The 16,013-nt window shown below is 40.1% G+C and overlaps 2 protein-coding genes and 1 long non-coding RNA gene across 4 annotated transcripts; 1 reads left to right on the top strand and 2 right to left on the bottom strand.

Moving 5' to 3' along the window:
• Nucleotides 1-5,594: 5,594 nt before the first annotated feature.
• Nucleotides 5,595-14,540, bottom strand: Wdr81 (WD repeat domain 81). Of its 2 annotated transcripts, none has more exons than XM_088040491.1 (8): nt 14,097-14,540; nt 12,637-14,049; nt 8,193-10,576; nt 7,970-8,145; nt 7,104-7,914; nt 6,658-7,055; nt 6,359-6,615; nt 5,595-6,315 (listed from the first exon to the last, which is right to left on the bottom strand). In XM_088040491.1, the coding sequence occupies exons 1-8, from the start codon at nt 14,192-14,194 to the stop codon at nt 6,069-6,071; spliced, it is 5,784 nt and encodes a 1,927-aa protein (XP_087896617.1). In that variant the 5' UTR covers nt 14,195-14,540; the 3' UTR covers nt 5,595-6,068. The 2 variants fall into 2 exon arrangements, with proteins under 2 accessions (XP_087896617.1, XP_087896618.1); XM_088040492.1 differs by having other exon boundaries at nt 5,595-6,300.
• LOC148172149 (uncharacterized) lies at nt 14,335-14,779 on the top strand. The gene is made up of 2 exons (XR_015770327.1): nt 14,335-14,441; nt 14,495-14,779. It is a non-coding gene; the product is annotated as an uncharacterized LOC148172149 (long non-coding RNA).
• Nucleotides 14,628-15,993, bottom strand: LOC148172148 (zinc finger protein 711-like). Its single transcript, XM_088040508.1, has 2 exons — nt 15,874-15,993; nt 14,628-15,823 (listed from the first exon to the last, which is right to left on the bottom strand). The coding sequence occupies exon 2, from the start codon at nt 15,815-15,817 to the stop codon at nt 14,777-14,779; it is 1,041 nt and encodes a 346-aa protein (XP_087896634.1). The 5' UTR covers nt 15,818-15,823; nt 15,874-15,993; the 3' UTR covers nt 14,628-14,776.
• Between the last annotated feature and the right edge of the window lie 20 nt (nt 15,994-16,013).

Genomic DNA, 16,013 nt, shown 5'->3' with positions numbered 1-16,013 from the left:
TTACATGCACATAGGGATAAATATAAAGATGTGAATACTGGCTGTGCAGTTAGGTTACGTTAAGTCAAAATTGATAGTGATAGTGATAGTGAAACTCAATAAATGTCAAATTTTAAATTGAATTTGAAAATCAAGTGGTAAGTCGTGGTTACAAAATCATTACCAATCGTGTAAAACGAAAAGTCTTAGAATTGGAAAATTTAAATTTTTTATTAAAAAAAGGGTGCAAATTCGAAAAAATAGTATAGTTCAGCCAAGTTGGTCTGAGCCACCATAGAAACATAAAAATTTGTGGGCTACCGCAACGGGACAGCTTCAAAAGATTCTCAAGTGCACATAATGAGGGTTTATTTGCTCAAGTTTGCACCCTGCGATAAGCACAGCATCCCTAAACAGGACAGATGTCTCGTCATAAATGACAAAATACCGCAAACTGTCCGTTTGCGGTTGCCGTCTAATTTTTATGATTTTATGGTGGCTCGGACCAACTTGGCTGAACTATATAAAGGACTTGTTTTATAATGGCATTGGTGCACTCGTCCCACACCGGGAACTCGTGCACCAAATTGGCCATCATAAAACACGTTCTTTAATATACTAATTTAGGTCTCACGTAAATTTGTAAGAAATGTGATCAATTAGTTGTCAGAAAAAGTAATAATTTTGGAATTCAAAATGTTCAGGATTGAAAAAAAAATGGAAACTTCTTTTTCTTGTACTTTGATCTATCTATTCTATACGTAGATTATGTGAAATCATGTTGATCCTACGAATTCACTAAAACGTTTTCGAGTTTCTCGACTTTTTTAGATATTTTCTTCAGCATTTTTAAAATGTTCTGTACTATTTGTGTTTCTCATATATTTTCAATGAATTTATACTTTGGCACAATTAAAAAACAAGTGAAGAATAAAAAAAAATTTTAAAGTTGTCTTTTTTGCAGTACAGTTTTGTATTTAGCACAGTTAAAAACAACCGAAATAAATTTCATACCAATTTTTACACAAATAACAGGCTTTATAATCAAAATTTTGAATTTTTTTTTTGCAATTTCTTAAGAATAAATAATTCAACATAAAACTTGTCGTTTTTGCTCGCAATATTGAATTTTGGCACACATCTTAAGCAAGTCAAAAATCAATTTCCCGAAATTTTACATTTTCAGCGGTAAAATTACAAAAAGGACAAGCTTTTATAACAGATTTAAAAAAAAACTTTTAAAGTTGGCGTTTTCGCTCTGTACTTTTGAACTTTCAAAACTTTTCAAAACAAAGTAATTCCATAGATTTGACAGTTTTTCGTGTAATAACGGCAACTCGGCGTCACATCAGACCATAGTGGCCGCTAATACACTCCTTATTGTCCTCGTTATACAATATACTAGTTTTAATACCAAAATGTGGTGTATTTCAGTCTGGAGAGACAATGTCCCTCACCCACTTAATCATATCTAATGAAAATAAATTACAACTTTGTCAACCAAAATAGTAATCTCCCACGATTTCTAATTTTGGTTTTAACTCGAAATCCTCCAATTGTCCAAAGTTCCGGTTGTATTGGGCCAGAAAATTTGGATGTGTCGATCGCAAACAAACAGTGAATTGTGTAAACAACGATGTAGGTAAATAGGTGGACGTCGCTGTTAAAATTTTACACAGATATAAACCGTGCATTCTCTTCATCAATTAACATAGCATTGAAATCACCTACTTTGTTTACCTAGCCTGATTCTAATTTCCACCTGAAAAGAGTCTTACATCGAAGAACGCCATGATGGCGGTGATCTTCATAGCCTACTTTCCCGACATAGCGAAAGTAAGTGCCAAAATAAGTGACCTTAAAAGGCCATCGAACCTTTTCGGACCTTCAGTGCGTGTATGCGGGCGTTGATAGTCACTCGTCATTGAAGAGTGTTACCTTGGCGGTACGGAATTTTCGAAAACGCGAAATCTCTAGTACAGTTACAGGTCCGCGACCTTCCCCAACGCCGAAGAAAACCATCACAAAGTCGATGAAAATCCAGTGCGGTTGGTAACACCACTATTATAGTAAATTTGACGATTTCCACTGGCCATAGAATGGGAAACACGTAGCTAAACAGGGAAACGTCGATAATCATTCGGTGGTCTCAAATAAATTATTCAACGCACATGGTAGTTTATTGACCAGACCGACACACGGAAGAAATAATCACCTTGAATTGAAACAGTGTAGTAGGCCATGACTGAGAACGTGGAATTGAAAATTTGCTCGCCTTCGTTCAAATTACGCGAATGCGATGGTTTTTTGTTCTAAACAAATACAGGGACGGTTTTTTTGCAGCAATTATGTTAAATTATAGGAAACAATAATATTATGATACGTATTTGCATCGCTTGTACGTAATTAATACCATTGTAAGGTCATGTTGGTGATAAACGTTTTTGTGTGATAAACAGAAACGTAGTCGCAAAATTCGCTTTACTGTGTGTTCAAAGAAAGTTCAGATCTAGTTATCTATGACTTATTCTTTGTTACGTCATTTTGAATGTCGTAGGTTAATTGAGTGTCAGTTGTTATAAGTTTACGTTATTTCCATTTTCCTGGTTTTCCTGTGTGGGTTTTCCACTTGATTATCGAATATTTGACTGATTTTTAACAGTGACAGCAATATTTGACGGTAGAAAGTCCCTAGTTTCTATAAATTTTTTAGAAGGAAAATTTATTTGAACATATTTTTCGTACTGAAACTAGAAAGATCAAGTTCCAAGTTCCTATTGATTTCATAAATTTGTTGATTGTTATGCAACCAATAAAACAATCTCATTGTTTATATGGCAGTTATTGATGCATCAATAGGGTTAATTTAGTGTTTTTTCAAATACAAGCTTCTAATAAAATTTTTCGAAAATAAATTTCACATTTTTTTTCAGTTTTTCTACAAATTTTTGTTTTTTTTTATTTTTAAATTTTTTGACTTTTTTTTTAATTTTATGTATGTATGTACACCGTGTTTCAAAAAGATTTTTATCTAGTCACCTCTGATTTTCAGTTCAAAATAAAAAATGCCACTTTACGAACGTGAAATTTTCTATCTGTAATTTCTTCAAATTTTTGAAATCTTTTTTTTAATTTCTACTTTTTTAGATTTTTTATTTTCAATTTATTGAATTCGTTGGTTTTAGACTTTCAAGTCCTTCAGATCTTAAGAATTATTTTTCAGAATGTGTATGAATGAATTGGTGGATGCGCCGGGAAAGCAAACATTTTTTTTTTTATTGATTCTAAATAAGACTTAATTTTTAGTAAAGTCAGTTTTTTTTTATTAAAAAACCACCAACACCGCACTCTCCCACCACTTTACAACCGGCAACGTCGTCGATGGTGACTTTTTGGTGATAAAATCAGATAGGTTAGCTGCCTAATTGACAATTTGATTACACAAAACGGCCTTTCAACTTGTGCCGAGTCTTTTCACTATTAAATCCTTTGATTTGCAATCCAACAGGCTGTAAAAGAAACGTTTTTAACGGAAACACTGCCTAATTTTCAGAAATGTCAAAAATTTGACAACTATTTTCTCACCAAAAATCTCCCTAGGCAACGTTGCCGGTTGTAAAGCAGGGGAAGATTGCGGTGTTGGTGGTTTTTAAAAAAAAAAATGGACTAACTCAAGAATCGAAAATTAAATTCTAATGCTTGAATGAGCGTAAACTTGGCATAAATGCGTTGCAATTAAACATTTTTGGCCCGATGCCATTTTTAACTTCAAAAACTCATCAACACTATAGTCAGAATTTTATACCTTTGGTTTAACTCCGCCTACCTTTTGGGCCAATTGAATTTTAGCTGGAAGTCTGATTTACTCTGCAACATTTTGATAGTTTGTTGATATTGTTGCCAGGAGCCGGGGTAGAAATGTCTACACATTAGAAGACGAAACAAGATCAAAATCGACGAAGGATTCACGATTAATGAAATTCCCGCAAAACTGCAAATCTTCTTGACAAGTGTGACACTAGAGTTGCCAAATTTTTGATTATGTTGTGTAAAGGAGGCTAGCTATTCCTTGAATAGACAAATTCAAATCGTCATTTGTCAATGTGGGCGGAGTTAAACCAAAGTTACAAAATTCCGACTATAATTACCTAGTTAAACCCGGAATAGCTTAGTAACCAGTCTCATTAAAATAAAAAAATTGAAATCCAATTTTAAGGAACTCTTGATCCCTATTTTCCTAGTCACGATCCTTGACCTTTCTCATTTGAAATGACATTTTAAAAAATACAATCCATAAACACATTAACCGTTTTAACATGAAATCAAAAATTCTATTCCTAACATTAAAACCGGTTTAAATTTAGAAAAACAACTTATTTATTTACACTGTTTAGGTTCACGCGCGCATTAAAACCATTATCGATTACTAACTGAATTATTTATCAGTTATCATGACGACCTGTTTTTAAGGATCGTGATAGGTGGTAATTTGATATTTCCATTAACATCACACCGATTAGGTTTTATTTTTATTAGAAATTGGAAATGTTCCAGTAACTAACTACGTAACTCTTACGTCAAAAATACGAAGGATGTAAACAAAACTTAATTTTAACTCTTCATTCATTCGAAATTTTTGCGGGTCTCTGCATTTTTCGGAGATGTAATGTACCTTGAAAGTTACGAAATCAATTTTAATTAGGTGTTACTCACCTACCTGTTGCAAGATATCGATAAATCTAAGTAATTTATAGGCAACTGCGAAAGTCATGAATAATGGCTAAGATACGTACTTATTTCCGTTAAGCTGATTTTCTGCAAGCGTTTAGCTATTAATAATAATTCACTGATTTATGAGGCAATTATTATTTTAATTAGTCACTGGAAGTTATAAACGCAAATGACAGAAACGGGGTGAAAATTGTTGAGAAAAACATTTTTACCAAACTTGATTAAAATAAAAAAATAACATATTAATGATAGATACTTTAATTTCGAATATACGAAGGTCAAACGCTTTTGCTGCCAATTGTTACTAATAAAAATCCCAACGGGCTGCTGCCAACTTAACTTTTTAATGAGTGGACCGATAGAAATGAGCTCTGGTATAGAACAGTTCTCTTCTCAAAACTTACTTTGCTTTATGATTGAGGTTAACTACAAATGTCAGTTGAAAAATCTAAACCCACATTTATGAAGAGCGGCAAATTTCTTTGACATTTCATAGCCACCCTTGATGATAAAAACATTTATAAACACCTTGAATGGTAAAGTATACTTCATTATGGAAATAAAAATTATAAAACTAACAAAACTAGTCTAAAAAAATGAAGGATGGCAAATTCGACAAGAAAAATGGTACTGAAATGAGGACGGTACAGCGATAGCCAATACCGAGAGCTTTTACGTTAAAAAATAAAGAGACATTGGTGAGGAATAAAAATGAGGGCAACAACAGCCTTTTCAATTCTTTATTTGCACAGTAATCAACGCATGATAATGAATTACATTGTAAATCTTTGGGACCAAATAATACCGTAAATAAATAATTGTACAGTTACTTAGAAAACATCATACGCGGTAAAATAACACCTACTTATAAAAGAATTGACTAGTGACATGTCGCCAAAGTGTCTTTATTAAAATCACTAAGATATTGGAGATGAGACTCGAAAACAACACTAGCCTTGATGTAATTCTATAATTAAAAAAAATAGGTAATCAAACAGGCCATTACTTTCATATTTGCCAACATTGAAAAAATTGAAAACTGACACTCAATGTTGCCAATATCTCAAAAAAGTCATGGTCGTCCACATTTTTTAAAATGCTCACCGGTACTAAAGATAGCTCTAAAATCTGAAGAAAAACCGTCTCCAATACGAAGCAACAACTTATCCTAACCTACAATTTACAAAATCGCTTACATCTTGTATAAAATAAAATTCTGTTAGTTGAGTAACCATGAATATACATGTCCCTGAAAATAGTCTCAATATACAAACAGCGTTTGCTTCAACAATTAAAACTAACATCACAATAAATAAAATCTGTGGTACTACATGGAATTGCACTGGAATGTCCGTTTCTCAACACAACAAATGAATAACCCCCGTATCCGCCCCCAGTAACAGCAATCTATTGAGCGGCAACAGCGCCATCGACGTCAACAGACCTTTAAAAGCGTCGGAGCGCAACTTGGTGCTTGAAAACGACGCCTCTAAGTCAATCGACGTGTGGACTCCAACTCTATTGGCCGTCGTTCCGGAAATCAGCTCGTTATTATACACATTGAGGCAGTGTACAGGCTCCGTGGCCCCTCTAACAAAAGACAATCTATCAATAGCGATGAAACCGAAGTCGACGCACTTGTACCAACCTGAGATGGAACTTAAACTTCCCGTCGCTGACGCTCCAAACGCCGATGTTCTGGTCCAAACTCGACGAAATCAGAGTGGAGTTGTCGGCGGCGACGAGTTGAAGGACTTCACTTTCGTGGGCTTTCCATGTGGAGATCACAAGCCCGGTGCGACTGTCCAACACTGTGATTGCGCCGGAGGATTGACCGGTCGCGATCCAGGAGCCCGAGGGGGCCACAGCGAGACACCGGATTAGGCCGGCGGGGTTCAGACTCACCTAACAATAAAATAAGAACTTGAAATTGAGGAGTGTTCTCACCTTCAGCTCTTGGATGTAACTACACGTTCGCGTATCGATAACTTTGACGGTGCCGTCGGTCGTCGCTGCAACCACCAAACTGGAAGGTGCCGGTAAACTCTTCAGCACGTTGACCGGAGGGAACCTTGAAGATTCGAGGTGGCCGACGTTGACTCCCATGAAAGGGTCCCAAATGTGGACGACGCTGTCACAGGACGCCACGAGTCTCATACTTTCGATGAAAGTGATCGAAAGAACGGACTTCTTGTGCGCTGTGTACGTCCACTGGCAGTTGCAGACGCTAGAGCCGTCGCCTTGGCTGCGCAGGGACCACAATTTCACCGTTTTGTCTCTGCTGCCAGAGATAAAACTGTTCTCATTGTCCAAGACGTAGAGACACTTCACGCTATGAGTGTGGCCTTGAACAAAACAATCAAACAAGGTTACCAACTGCTGGCATTATCTACCTGCGAAACTCTGTAGTTTGATCTGTTTGAAATTGAACATCGTGTCTTTGTCGGACCTCCCGATTTCGTGTTCCCAGTACGCCAACCAGTTCCCCCGCAAGTGTCGACTGTTGTTCTCCAACCTGTTACTAACCAAGCTCAAGACGTCGGTGTTGATGCTCTCGAAATCCCCCGTCTGAACCTCAATTCTATTCCCAATCACCGCGATGTTGCTCCCAATACTACTAGACGCCGTGATCGTACAACTCTGACTCTCCAAAATCTGCACCTTTGGCGAGCTCCCTTCATACTCCTGACACAACTCCTTAATCAACGCGTGATTCTTCAACGAAATCTCCAACGACGCCGCCCCCACGTGCTTCAAAAACGGCAAATACGCGCTATAGGCCAATTCCGGCGTAAACACCGCCTTTAACTCCTCCAAACTGTGCTCGTCGTGGACAAGCGGCGAATCAGAGACGTCGCTTTTCACGGTTGAGATCTGGATGGGAACGCCGCCGACCGCCCAGTCTTTAGTTGAGCCATCCTTGCACACTTCAACGTAGTGGGAGGTGTCATAATCCGGAGGCGGGTGCTCCTCAGGTTCTTCACTGGTGTACACCTTATCAAAGATGAGAAAGAAACGTTGGAGGGCGGGGACAGCGAGGTGGGTCCGCGTCATATCCGAGCCCATTCTGATGGAGAGGATGTAGAGAGTGTCGATGTATTTACGAGCGAGAATGTTTCGGGCGGTGCTTCCGCTTGGGAAGGTGTATTTTGTGGAGGCGAGCAGGCGGATGATTGGGTGGACGATGTTCTTTAAAATAACGTCCTGAAAATACCGACCAATCAGTAACGAGCGGGGGAGGAGTTTGTTTCGTACTAACCTGTAATTGGTCCATTAACGTAGAATCTGACAAATAAGGGACGACGTGTTGAAGGAGGGCTAGACATGAAATTAGACCACCCTCTAGGTTCGGGGTGAGTCGTCTCTTACACAACGCGATAAGCTCGCTCATGTGGGGGATATACTGGAACAAAATGAGCTGTTCCCCGTACAAACCTACAAAAAATACAAAAATCTGGGGGATTTTTGCGTCATCAAGTTACCTGCAATGCTTGTCAAACACTCCAAAACCTTCGAAGAGTTCCGATCTCCAACGACGTGGCTCGAAACTACCGAAATCGTCTCCACCTCCCTCCCTTCGTCCTTGGGGACGATGGCCAAGTTCTCCTTCCCCACGTAGCACAAAGTTAACATTTTCAACAAGTTACGCGAGAGATACCGCGCCGATAAAACAGGTCCCAACCTGTGCGATAACCAGATCAAACTATCCGCGCTCATGTCTGAGATTTTGGCATCTTGTTTCTTGTTTTTTGGCACTGGGGCAATTTTCTTAGGCTCCGCGCTCCCGCCTGGCGACTCCAGCAGCTCCATGTGGATGGAGTCGCTCTTCTTACTCCCAATTTCACAACTAATATTGCTAAACTCCTTGGTTGTGGGTATGGGGATGGTTGGCGAAACGACTTTGTCGTCTTCTTCGCTGAGATTCATCGTCAACTCTTCCAAACCGCGTAAATGATCCAAGTTTTCGGTGATGGTGGCGTCGAGAGCTTCCTCAGCCGTTGAGTGATTGAAAGGTAGTTCTGACGCGACGTTCAACTCCAAATGTTCCATCAGCGACTTCATCTGCTCTTCGTTTTGTTTGTCGTCGTCAAATTCAAACACTTCTGGTTCCGCGAGTTCTTGTTTTGGCGTCGGACGCTTCTCTGAAGACACGCTGGAATCGTCACTAGCGGACGCATCGACGGGTTGCTCCGTGTCCATCGTCTTCAGATGCGATGTCTTCTTGATGACCTTCTCGTGGGTGTGGAGGATAAAATCGACTTTGTCGTAGTCTTTGTAGCGGCCGACGGCCTCGACCAAGGGCACGGTGAAGTTGTCCAAGAAGCACCGAAGACCCAGTCGGACAACGAGCCTCAGGAGGAAGCTATGGTGGTACAGCTTCGCGATTTTTCCGTAGTACGGAAGAGTACTCTCGTTTGGTTCGTTTTCGTACAGTTTCAAGATGGCCTCCAAGAGCGTCTCGGAGGTTCTCTGAGGCCCCAGAACTCTTGAGATTGGATCGAACAAGTACCACGCGGCTAAGACGGACGTGGGGGGATCCTCAATCAACTCCCGGACGTGTGGTAAGAGAAGACCGACAACCTCCCCGTCGGTGGTCGGATACAACTCCTCCAAGAGATTCTCAAGTTCGCGCGCACACGTCTTCACGCGACACTCCCCAATGTTCTGAGCGAAGAGGATTTTCCTTCGTTCGAGACTCTCGTACTCCGCGCACATCTCTCCGTTGCAGTCGAAATGGTAAAGGAGCCCCAGCTCTGTCGCGACATTCTTGAAGTCTTTGAGTGTCGCCACCAGATGGTACAACTTGGGGAAGAGTTTCGGGAACGGCACGACGGAATGTAAAAGAGGTTCTAGTAACAAGTGGGCGCTGGGGGGCGGCAAGCCCAGATCTGTAACGGACGGATACTTGAACTCCTTGAAATTCGCCGCCCCCGGTTGGAGGAGTAAATCAACGATGTACGTCACACATGGTGGGATTTCATGCTTGCAACTCTTGATTACAGTCAAGCAGGCTTTCAATCGCTCGTTGAAAGACAAGCTCGCGTCGTTCGCCCCCAACGCTCGCAATTGTTTCGCCATGAAGATCTCCACGATGAGACACCCCAGGATTTGGAGTTCTCGGATTCGTCGCGAAGAGATGATATCAGAGTAGTTGCAAACAATTTGGTTGTCGTTCTTTTGATTCTTGCAACGAAACGTGAAAAAATTTTGATTGTCGACGGGGAAAGCGCGGACTTTCTCTTCGAAGATGAGATTCGTGAAGGCGTTGACGTAGTCGTCCCCCACGTCCTCCACACGCTTCTCCTCGACTTTGACGCGTTTCTCCTCCACGTGGAAGGTCTTGGAGAAGAACGCGTGCTTCTTCTCCAAACTCTCCAAACTCTGCTCAGGCTTGTACTCCTTCGGGAGGTAAATAATCCCCACGCTCATCGACGAACTCGGCACCACAAGCCCAGTCTTCGTGTTAATATGCGACGTGAAACTCGGATTCTTCGGCCCCAAACTCGAACTTCTTTGATTCGTTTTGGTTTTTTGATTAGGTTCTTCGTTTAGCGAGGAGCGACTTCGAGAGAGGAATCTAGAGAGAGCTAGAGGTTTAGTGGAGTTGGGGACGTCGTCCACGTCCTCGTCGTCGGTTTTAGCGTCGAGAGTTATCCCGGGGGAACTACTACGATTACGGGTTTTACGTGACGGTTTTGTTATGTAGATTTTAGGGGGTGTTTTGTTCCAGAAGAGTGACGCGGTGGCTTTGGAGGGATGAGGGTGAGTGAAAAGTTGAACGATGCCGGATTTTGTGAGTTTTTCGTGGTCGTCGACGAGGTGAAGACAGACGTTTTTGGATTTGACGGCTGCCGTGCCGGCGAGTCTGGAATAAAATTCAAAATTGGCGCGCTAATTCGAGAGTTGGATGGGAATCGCACAGGTGGCGCTAGTGTTGCGAGTTTGAAAAGTTGATTGTTCTTGCATTATCGGCAACTTCAAACGCTTTTACCTCGGTTATTTTTTGACGTATGTGAAACTGCCGCTCATTTTTGGATTCTCCTGAAATTTCTGGGTAACATGAACACATTTTTTTTAAATTGCTTCGTAAATAAGCGAAATATCGAACGAATTAGGTTTTGCACCATAGATTGAGTTACCTTCAATTTTAAATGCTTCTAACGCGGTTATTTTTTGACATATTAGAATCTGACGCCCATTTTTGGATTTTACAGGGTGTTTATAAATGTTTCTAGCAGCAAGGGTGGCTCTGGAATTCTTGTCGTGCACTACTTTGCCGCTTTGTTTTCATAGTGAATATAACTATCTTGAAAATTATTCATAATGTTGTTACGGTTTTGTGTCAAAATTTTTGATTTTCAGGTTTCAAATCACAACTAGCACAGTTTTCTTCTCAAAACTTACTTTGCTCTATGATTGAGGTTAACTACAAATGTCAGTTAAAAAAACTAAACCCACATTTATAAAGAACGGCAAATTTCTTTGACATGTCATAGCCACCCTTGATGCCAGAAACATTTATAAACACGTTGTACTTAAAATTATGCGCAAAATAAACACAATTTTTCTAAAATTGCTTCATAAATAAGCAAAATATCGACCGAATTAGGTTTGCGCCATAAGGAAGCTACCTTCAACTTTAAACGCTTCTAACTCGAATATTTTTTGACGTATGTGAATCTAGCGCCAATTTTTGGATTCTACTCGAAATTTTAGTCCAATATTTTTCAAAATGCTTCGTAAATAAGCAAAATATCGATCAAATTAGGTTTTGACGCATATGAAACTGACGCCCATTTTTGGATTCTACCTAAAATTCTGCGTAAACTGAGCCCAATAACCGAAATGAGATCAAATTAAAAGCATTAAGAATTGAATCAAATCTAATAAGAATCTAGAAGAACTATTCAATATAGGAAATACATAGTTCTAAAGTAAACTCTAAAAGAAAATCTAAGAAAAATCTAAAAAGAAAGTACCATTAAATTACTATTAAAAAAATCTTGGAAATTCCATAATATTTCAGAGAATTTAAAATCCGGGGAGAATCGAAAAAAATAAAAATGTAAATCTAGAGGGAAAAATATATTATAAAAAAATCTAAATCTATAAACAAATCCGCCCATTTTTGGATTCTACTTAAAATTATACGTAAAATGAACACAATTTTGCTAAAATTGCTTCATAAATAAGAAAAATATCGACCGAATTAGGTTTTGCACCATAGGTAAGCTACCTTCAACTTTAAAAGCTTCTAACTCGGCTATTTTTTGACGCATGTGAAACTGCGGCAAATTTTTGGATTCTACTTGAAATTCTGCGTAAAATAAGCCCAATAACCGAGATAAGACTAAATTAAAAGTATTAAGAATTGGATCAAATCTAATAAGAATCTAGAAGAACTATTCAATATAGGAAATACATAGTTCTAAAGTAAACTCTAAAAGAAAATCTAAGAAAAATCTTAAAAGAAAGTGCCATTAAATTACTATTAAAAAAATCTTGAAAATTCCATAATATTTCAGGGAATTTAAAATCTGGGGAGAATGCAAAAAAATAGAACTGCAAATCTAGAGGGAAAAATATATTATAAAAAAATCTAAAAAGCCAATTTAAAGAATCTCTAAAAATTTCCCTTGAGAAAATATGTAGAGAATCCACCACAAATCTAGAGATTTTCCAGACAACAGAAGAATCTAAATAAAACCACAAGAAATAGAGAGAAATTAGAAAATATCTAAAGGAAATTTAATGATAAGCTGGAAAGGGAAAATCTAAAGAACCGAAAAACACAAAAATCTAAACCCATATTTGTAATGAGCGGCAAATTTCGTAGCCAGTCTTGATAGTAGAACCATTTATAAACACCATGTATAACCTTCTTTTGGAATTTGAAATCGTACTTTATAACAAATTTCCACTTACTTGTACCCAAACGTGAGATCAATCCAGTGGTGCAGCCTCTCGGAAACGTGCCCACTCTCCAACGCCTCGCGATGCTTCTCTATGAAATCCTCCGGCCCGGAACACCACGCCGGAACTTCAAGATCATCCAAATCATCATGAATACTCCGGAAAACCGTGGCATCCGTAAAAAACTCCGGAATACACTCATCAGGAGTCCACTCCTGCATTCTTTGGATCGAGCTGGGGTACTCCGCCGGTACCCAAACTGTTCTAACATTCTTGCAGAGCACGGATTTCGGTGTCCTCCGCGCCATGTAAACGTAGTACGTGATGGATGATAAAACGTCGGAGACGTGGTGCGGGATCTGGGACTGGGGGTTGTCGTAAGTGAGATCCAATTGGCGATCGCCTTTGTTGATGCGGTATTTGGACTTCTTCAGATCCCGCCAGTTCTTTCCGCAGCGCGAGGCGAAGTCCGTGACCCAGGGGAAGACGTGGTGGCAGTTGGGGTCTCCGAGTTTCCGTCCAGAGAGCTTGTTCAACGCGCTGATGTAGGTGAAGTTCGAGATCTGGCCTTCAACCCACAACTGACATAGTTCTTGGAGAGTTTCTTTAGAAATTTGGACTTTATCGTACGTCCGTAATCCGCAGGACTCGCACTGTAAGTTCAAATCGAACTTGTGACCGGTTTTACGACAGTCAGAGATTGTTAGTCGTTTCGCCTCCGTCTTCTCTTGGACGTAAATATTGGAATGTATGTTGGGGATAATGTAAATCCACATGTCTTCTGTTAAGTAAATATCACTCAAAGAAATCTCTCCAAGGGTTAAACTCCGGTCATGCATCGACCTCAAAGTCTGCAGTAACTGGTAGATAATAAAGAGCGGTTTCGCGTAACATTTATTCAAAACCGCCGGACTGAAGGTGACGCAGTCTTTAAGATTGTGCTCCAGGTAAGGGACGTGGAGGACAAAAATCGCGTTCAACGTCTCGACCGCGCAGACTGCTGGTAATACATTCAAGTGGACATCAAAAGACTTGGGGGTCTCTACTTTGGAATCACAGACGTTAATAAGGGGGCACCCGTAGATCCGCGTGATAATCTCCCGCAAAACGTCGTTGTACTCCCCTAAACAAATCTGAGTTTCTTTATTGCTCTCAGTTTTACTGTTATACTTCTTGTACGCTTCCTTCCAGAGGTTCTTGTAGTTGGTCTGGTGGATGTATTGCAATAATTGACAGAACAACAGCGGCGGGTCATTTTGAATTAGACTTCGAATGCGAGGCAACGGAATCACGCTAACGTCGCGTTTTTTAAACACCGAAATGAAGATTTTCGTCCACGAGGGCCCCAATTCTTCCTCTGTGGGCCACGACTCAAAACGCCCCCTTTCTGTGAATTCTGCGAGTTTCGAGTGCTTCACCAACGATCTAAAAAATTGAGATTTAATTACACACATACAAAATTTCGTACTCACTTGAGCCATATGCGGTGAACCAGAGCGACAAAGAACCCCTCTTTGCTTGTGGCTTTGAGGTACTTTTTCGGCACCCCCAGCTCCTCGAAGATGTCCATTTTTTCGTCAGACACGACCGGACTTTCGTGGGTTTAAAAAAGGAAACGAGGGACTAAATTGCATTTTTGTGGTGGTCTAGTTGTGTACAAAACAAAGGTAAAAAACGAACATAACCTCAATTCGAGAGTCATCAGTTTGAGATGACAGCTGTCACTGATGGTGGCCGGTGCTACCAACTTTGAGGGAGACAGATTCGAGAATTTAACATTTTGGGGCGCCTTTGGGGGTTCCACGTAGGAAATGGAGGTATTTTTGACGGTGCGGAGGGGTTATACATTCAAATCTGTGATTATTTTCAGTGAGGAACGTTAGCACGAGTTGGGGATTTTGCGCGCATGGATTGGCAGCGATTTTAAACGCGGTTTTTTGAAATAAAATGGCCAAAGCTGTCTTGTCTTATTGGCTTTTTCTTTAAGACGCAAGATTTCAAAATGACTGTTTTACTACACTTTATTCTCCACAGATATTACGCTAACAATTGATTTACATCCTCCCACAACCTAACAATAAATTATAAATTAACAATAAAATATTTACGAGCACCGAGTATTATCATCTGATCACATTGAAACCATTGTCAGTCATTTACCACTCTCCCCATCGTTTTGTTCTTGGCCCACGTGCATTAGCGCGTGCTTCTTCAAAGCGCTCTTCCGCTTGCCCCGATACGAGCAGTGATCACATTGAAACCATTTAATGTTTTCCGACGGAGTATGTCGTTCTATGATGTGGTATTTTAAATGACTTCTCGTTTTTGACTTGAAGGAGCATTTATTGCACTTGTACCAATTGATGTCTGTAGAAGGGGTGTGTTTGCACATTACGTGTCTCTTTAGGCTGCCTTGCAGTTTAGTCTGAAAGGGGCAAGCATCACATTTAAACAATCTCGCGTCGGCAAGTTCGGTGTGTTTGTTAGTTATATGCGATTGGAGATTGTACTTGTAGCGGGTTTTAAACGGGCATTCATGGCAATAATGGAAGTTCTGATTGATTTCGTTTTCTCTAGGAGTGTGTTGGCTTAAAATGTGGTTCTTCAAGTGAGTGATGTTACACTTTGTCTTGTATGAGCAAAACGAGCAGTGCAGCCAATTTATGTCTTCAGAAGGGGTGTGTTTGCACATCATGTGACGTTTTAGACTACCCTTCAATTTGGTTTTAAAGGGGCACATTGTGCAGACGAACCACTGCACGTTCTCTCCGTCTTCATGCTTACACATCACGTGTAACTTCAAACTCCACTTAAAAGACGTGCGAAACGGACACTTTTCACATTGATAAACCTTATCAATACAAGCACACTCCTGAATATGTCTCTGCCAGTTAGAAAAACTCAACGAAGCGTACCCACACTGCTCACACTCATATTCCCTGTGACTCTTAACGTGCTTGTTAAATTCCACAGTCAGAAAAGTACTGTAATTGCAGTCGTCGCAGTAGTGACTCTCAGGGGGGCGATCACCACAATCGAAAAAAGTAAACAGTTTGGGGGCCGTGTGACGCTTTATGTGGCTCCTGATTGAAAAGGCGGACTTGGTGAAATAAGTGCATTGCTTACACTGATAGGAAATCACGTAGTTTTTGAGGTGGGCGAAAGTCTTTATGTAGTACTCCAAAATGGGCATGGTAACCTAAAATCTTATATTGTAGGGGTGGCCCAGAACTGGGAAAACAATCAGACCCAGTTCGCGGCTTGAAGACGTCGGAGTTACATTGGTAATCAGATTTTTAAAACTGTTTTTAGGTTATGTCTGTTTTGACGTTTGGGGGACTGACGAAAGTTTCCACTAGACTTGTGACAACGTATTGTTGCGACTACGG

The sequence above is a fragment of the Gnatocerus cornutus genome, chromosome 7, assembly GCF_029298725.1.
Source record: "Gnatocerus cornutus isolate USDA-ARS CGAHR chromosome 7, icGnaCorn1.1, whole genome shotgun sequence".
Classification (NCBI taxonomy): domain Eukaryota; kingdom Metazoa; phylum Arthropoda; class Insecta; order Coleoptera; family Tenebrionidae; genus Gnatocerus; species Gnatocerus cornutus.
The sequence above is the reverse complement of the archived record's forward strand: the minus strand, read 5'-3'. Positions and strand labels throughout refer to the sequence as shown.

Excerpts from the sequence above, each read along its gene's own strand:
- Wdr81 (XM_088040491.1), bottom strand. The coding sequence starts at position 14,194 with ATGGACATCTTCGAGGAGCTGGGGGTGCCGAAAAAGTACCTCAAAGCC. Across the intron at positions 10,577-12,636 it reads GATCTCACGTTTGGGTACAA|ACTCGCCGGCACGGCAGCCG; the intron begins GTAAGTGGAAAT and ends ATTTTATTCCAG. Across the intron at positions 7,915-7,969 it reads CGTTAATGGACCAATTACAG|GACGTTATTTTAAAGAACAT; the intron begins GTTAGTACGAAA and ends CGGTATTTTCAG.
- LOC148172148 (XM_088040508.1), bottom strand. The coding sequence starts at position 15,817 with ATGCCCATTTTGGAGTACTACATAAAGACTTTCGCCCACCTCAAAAAC.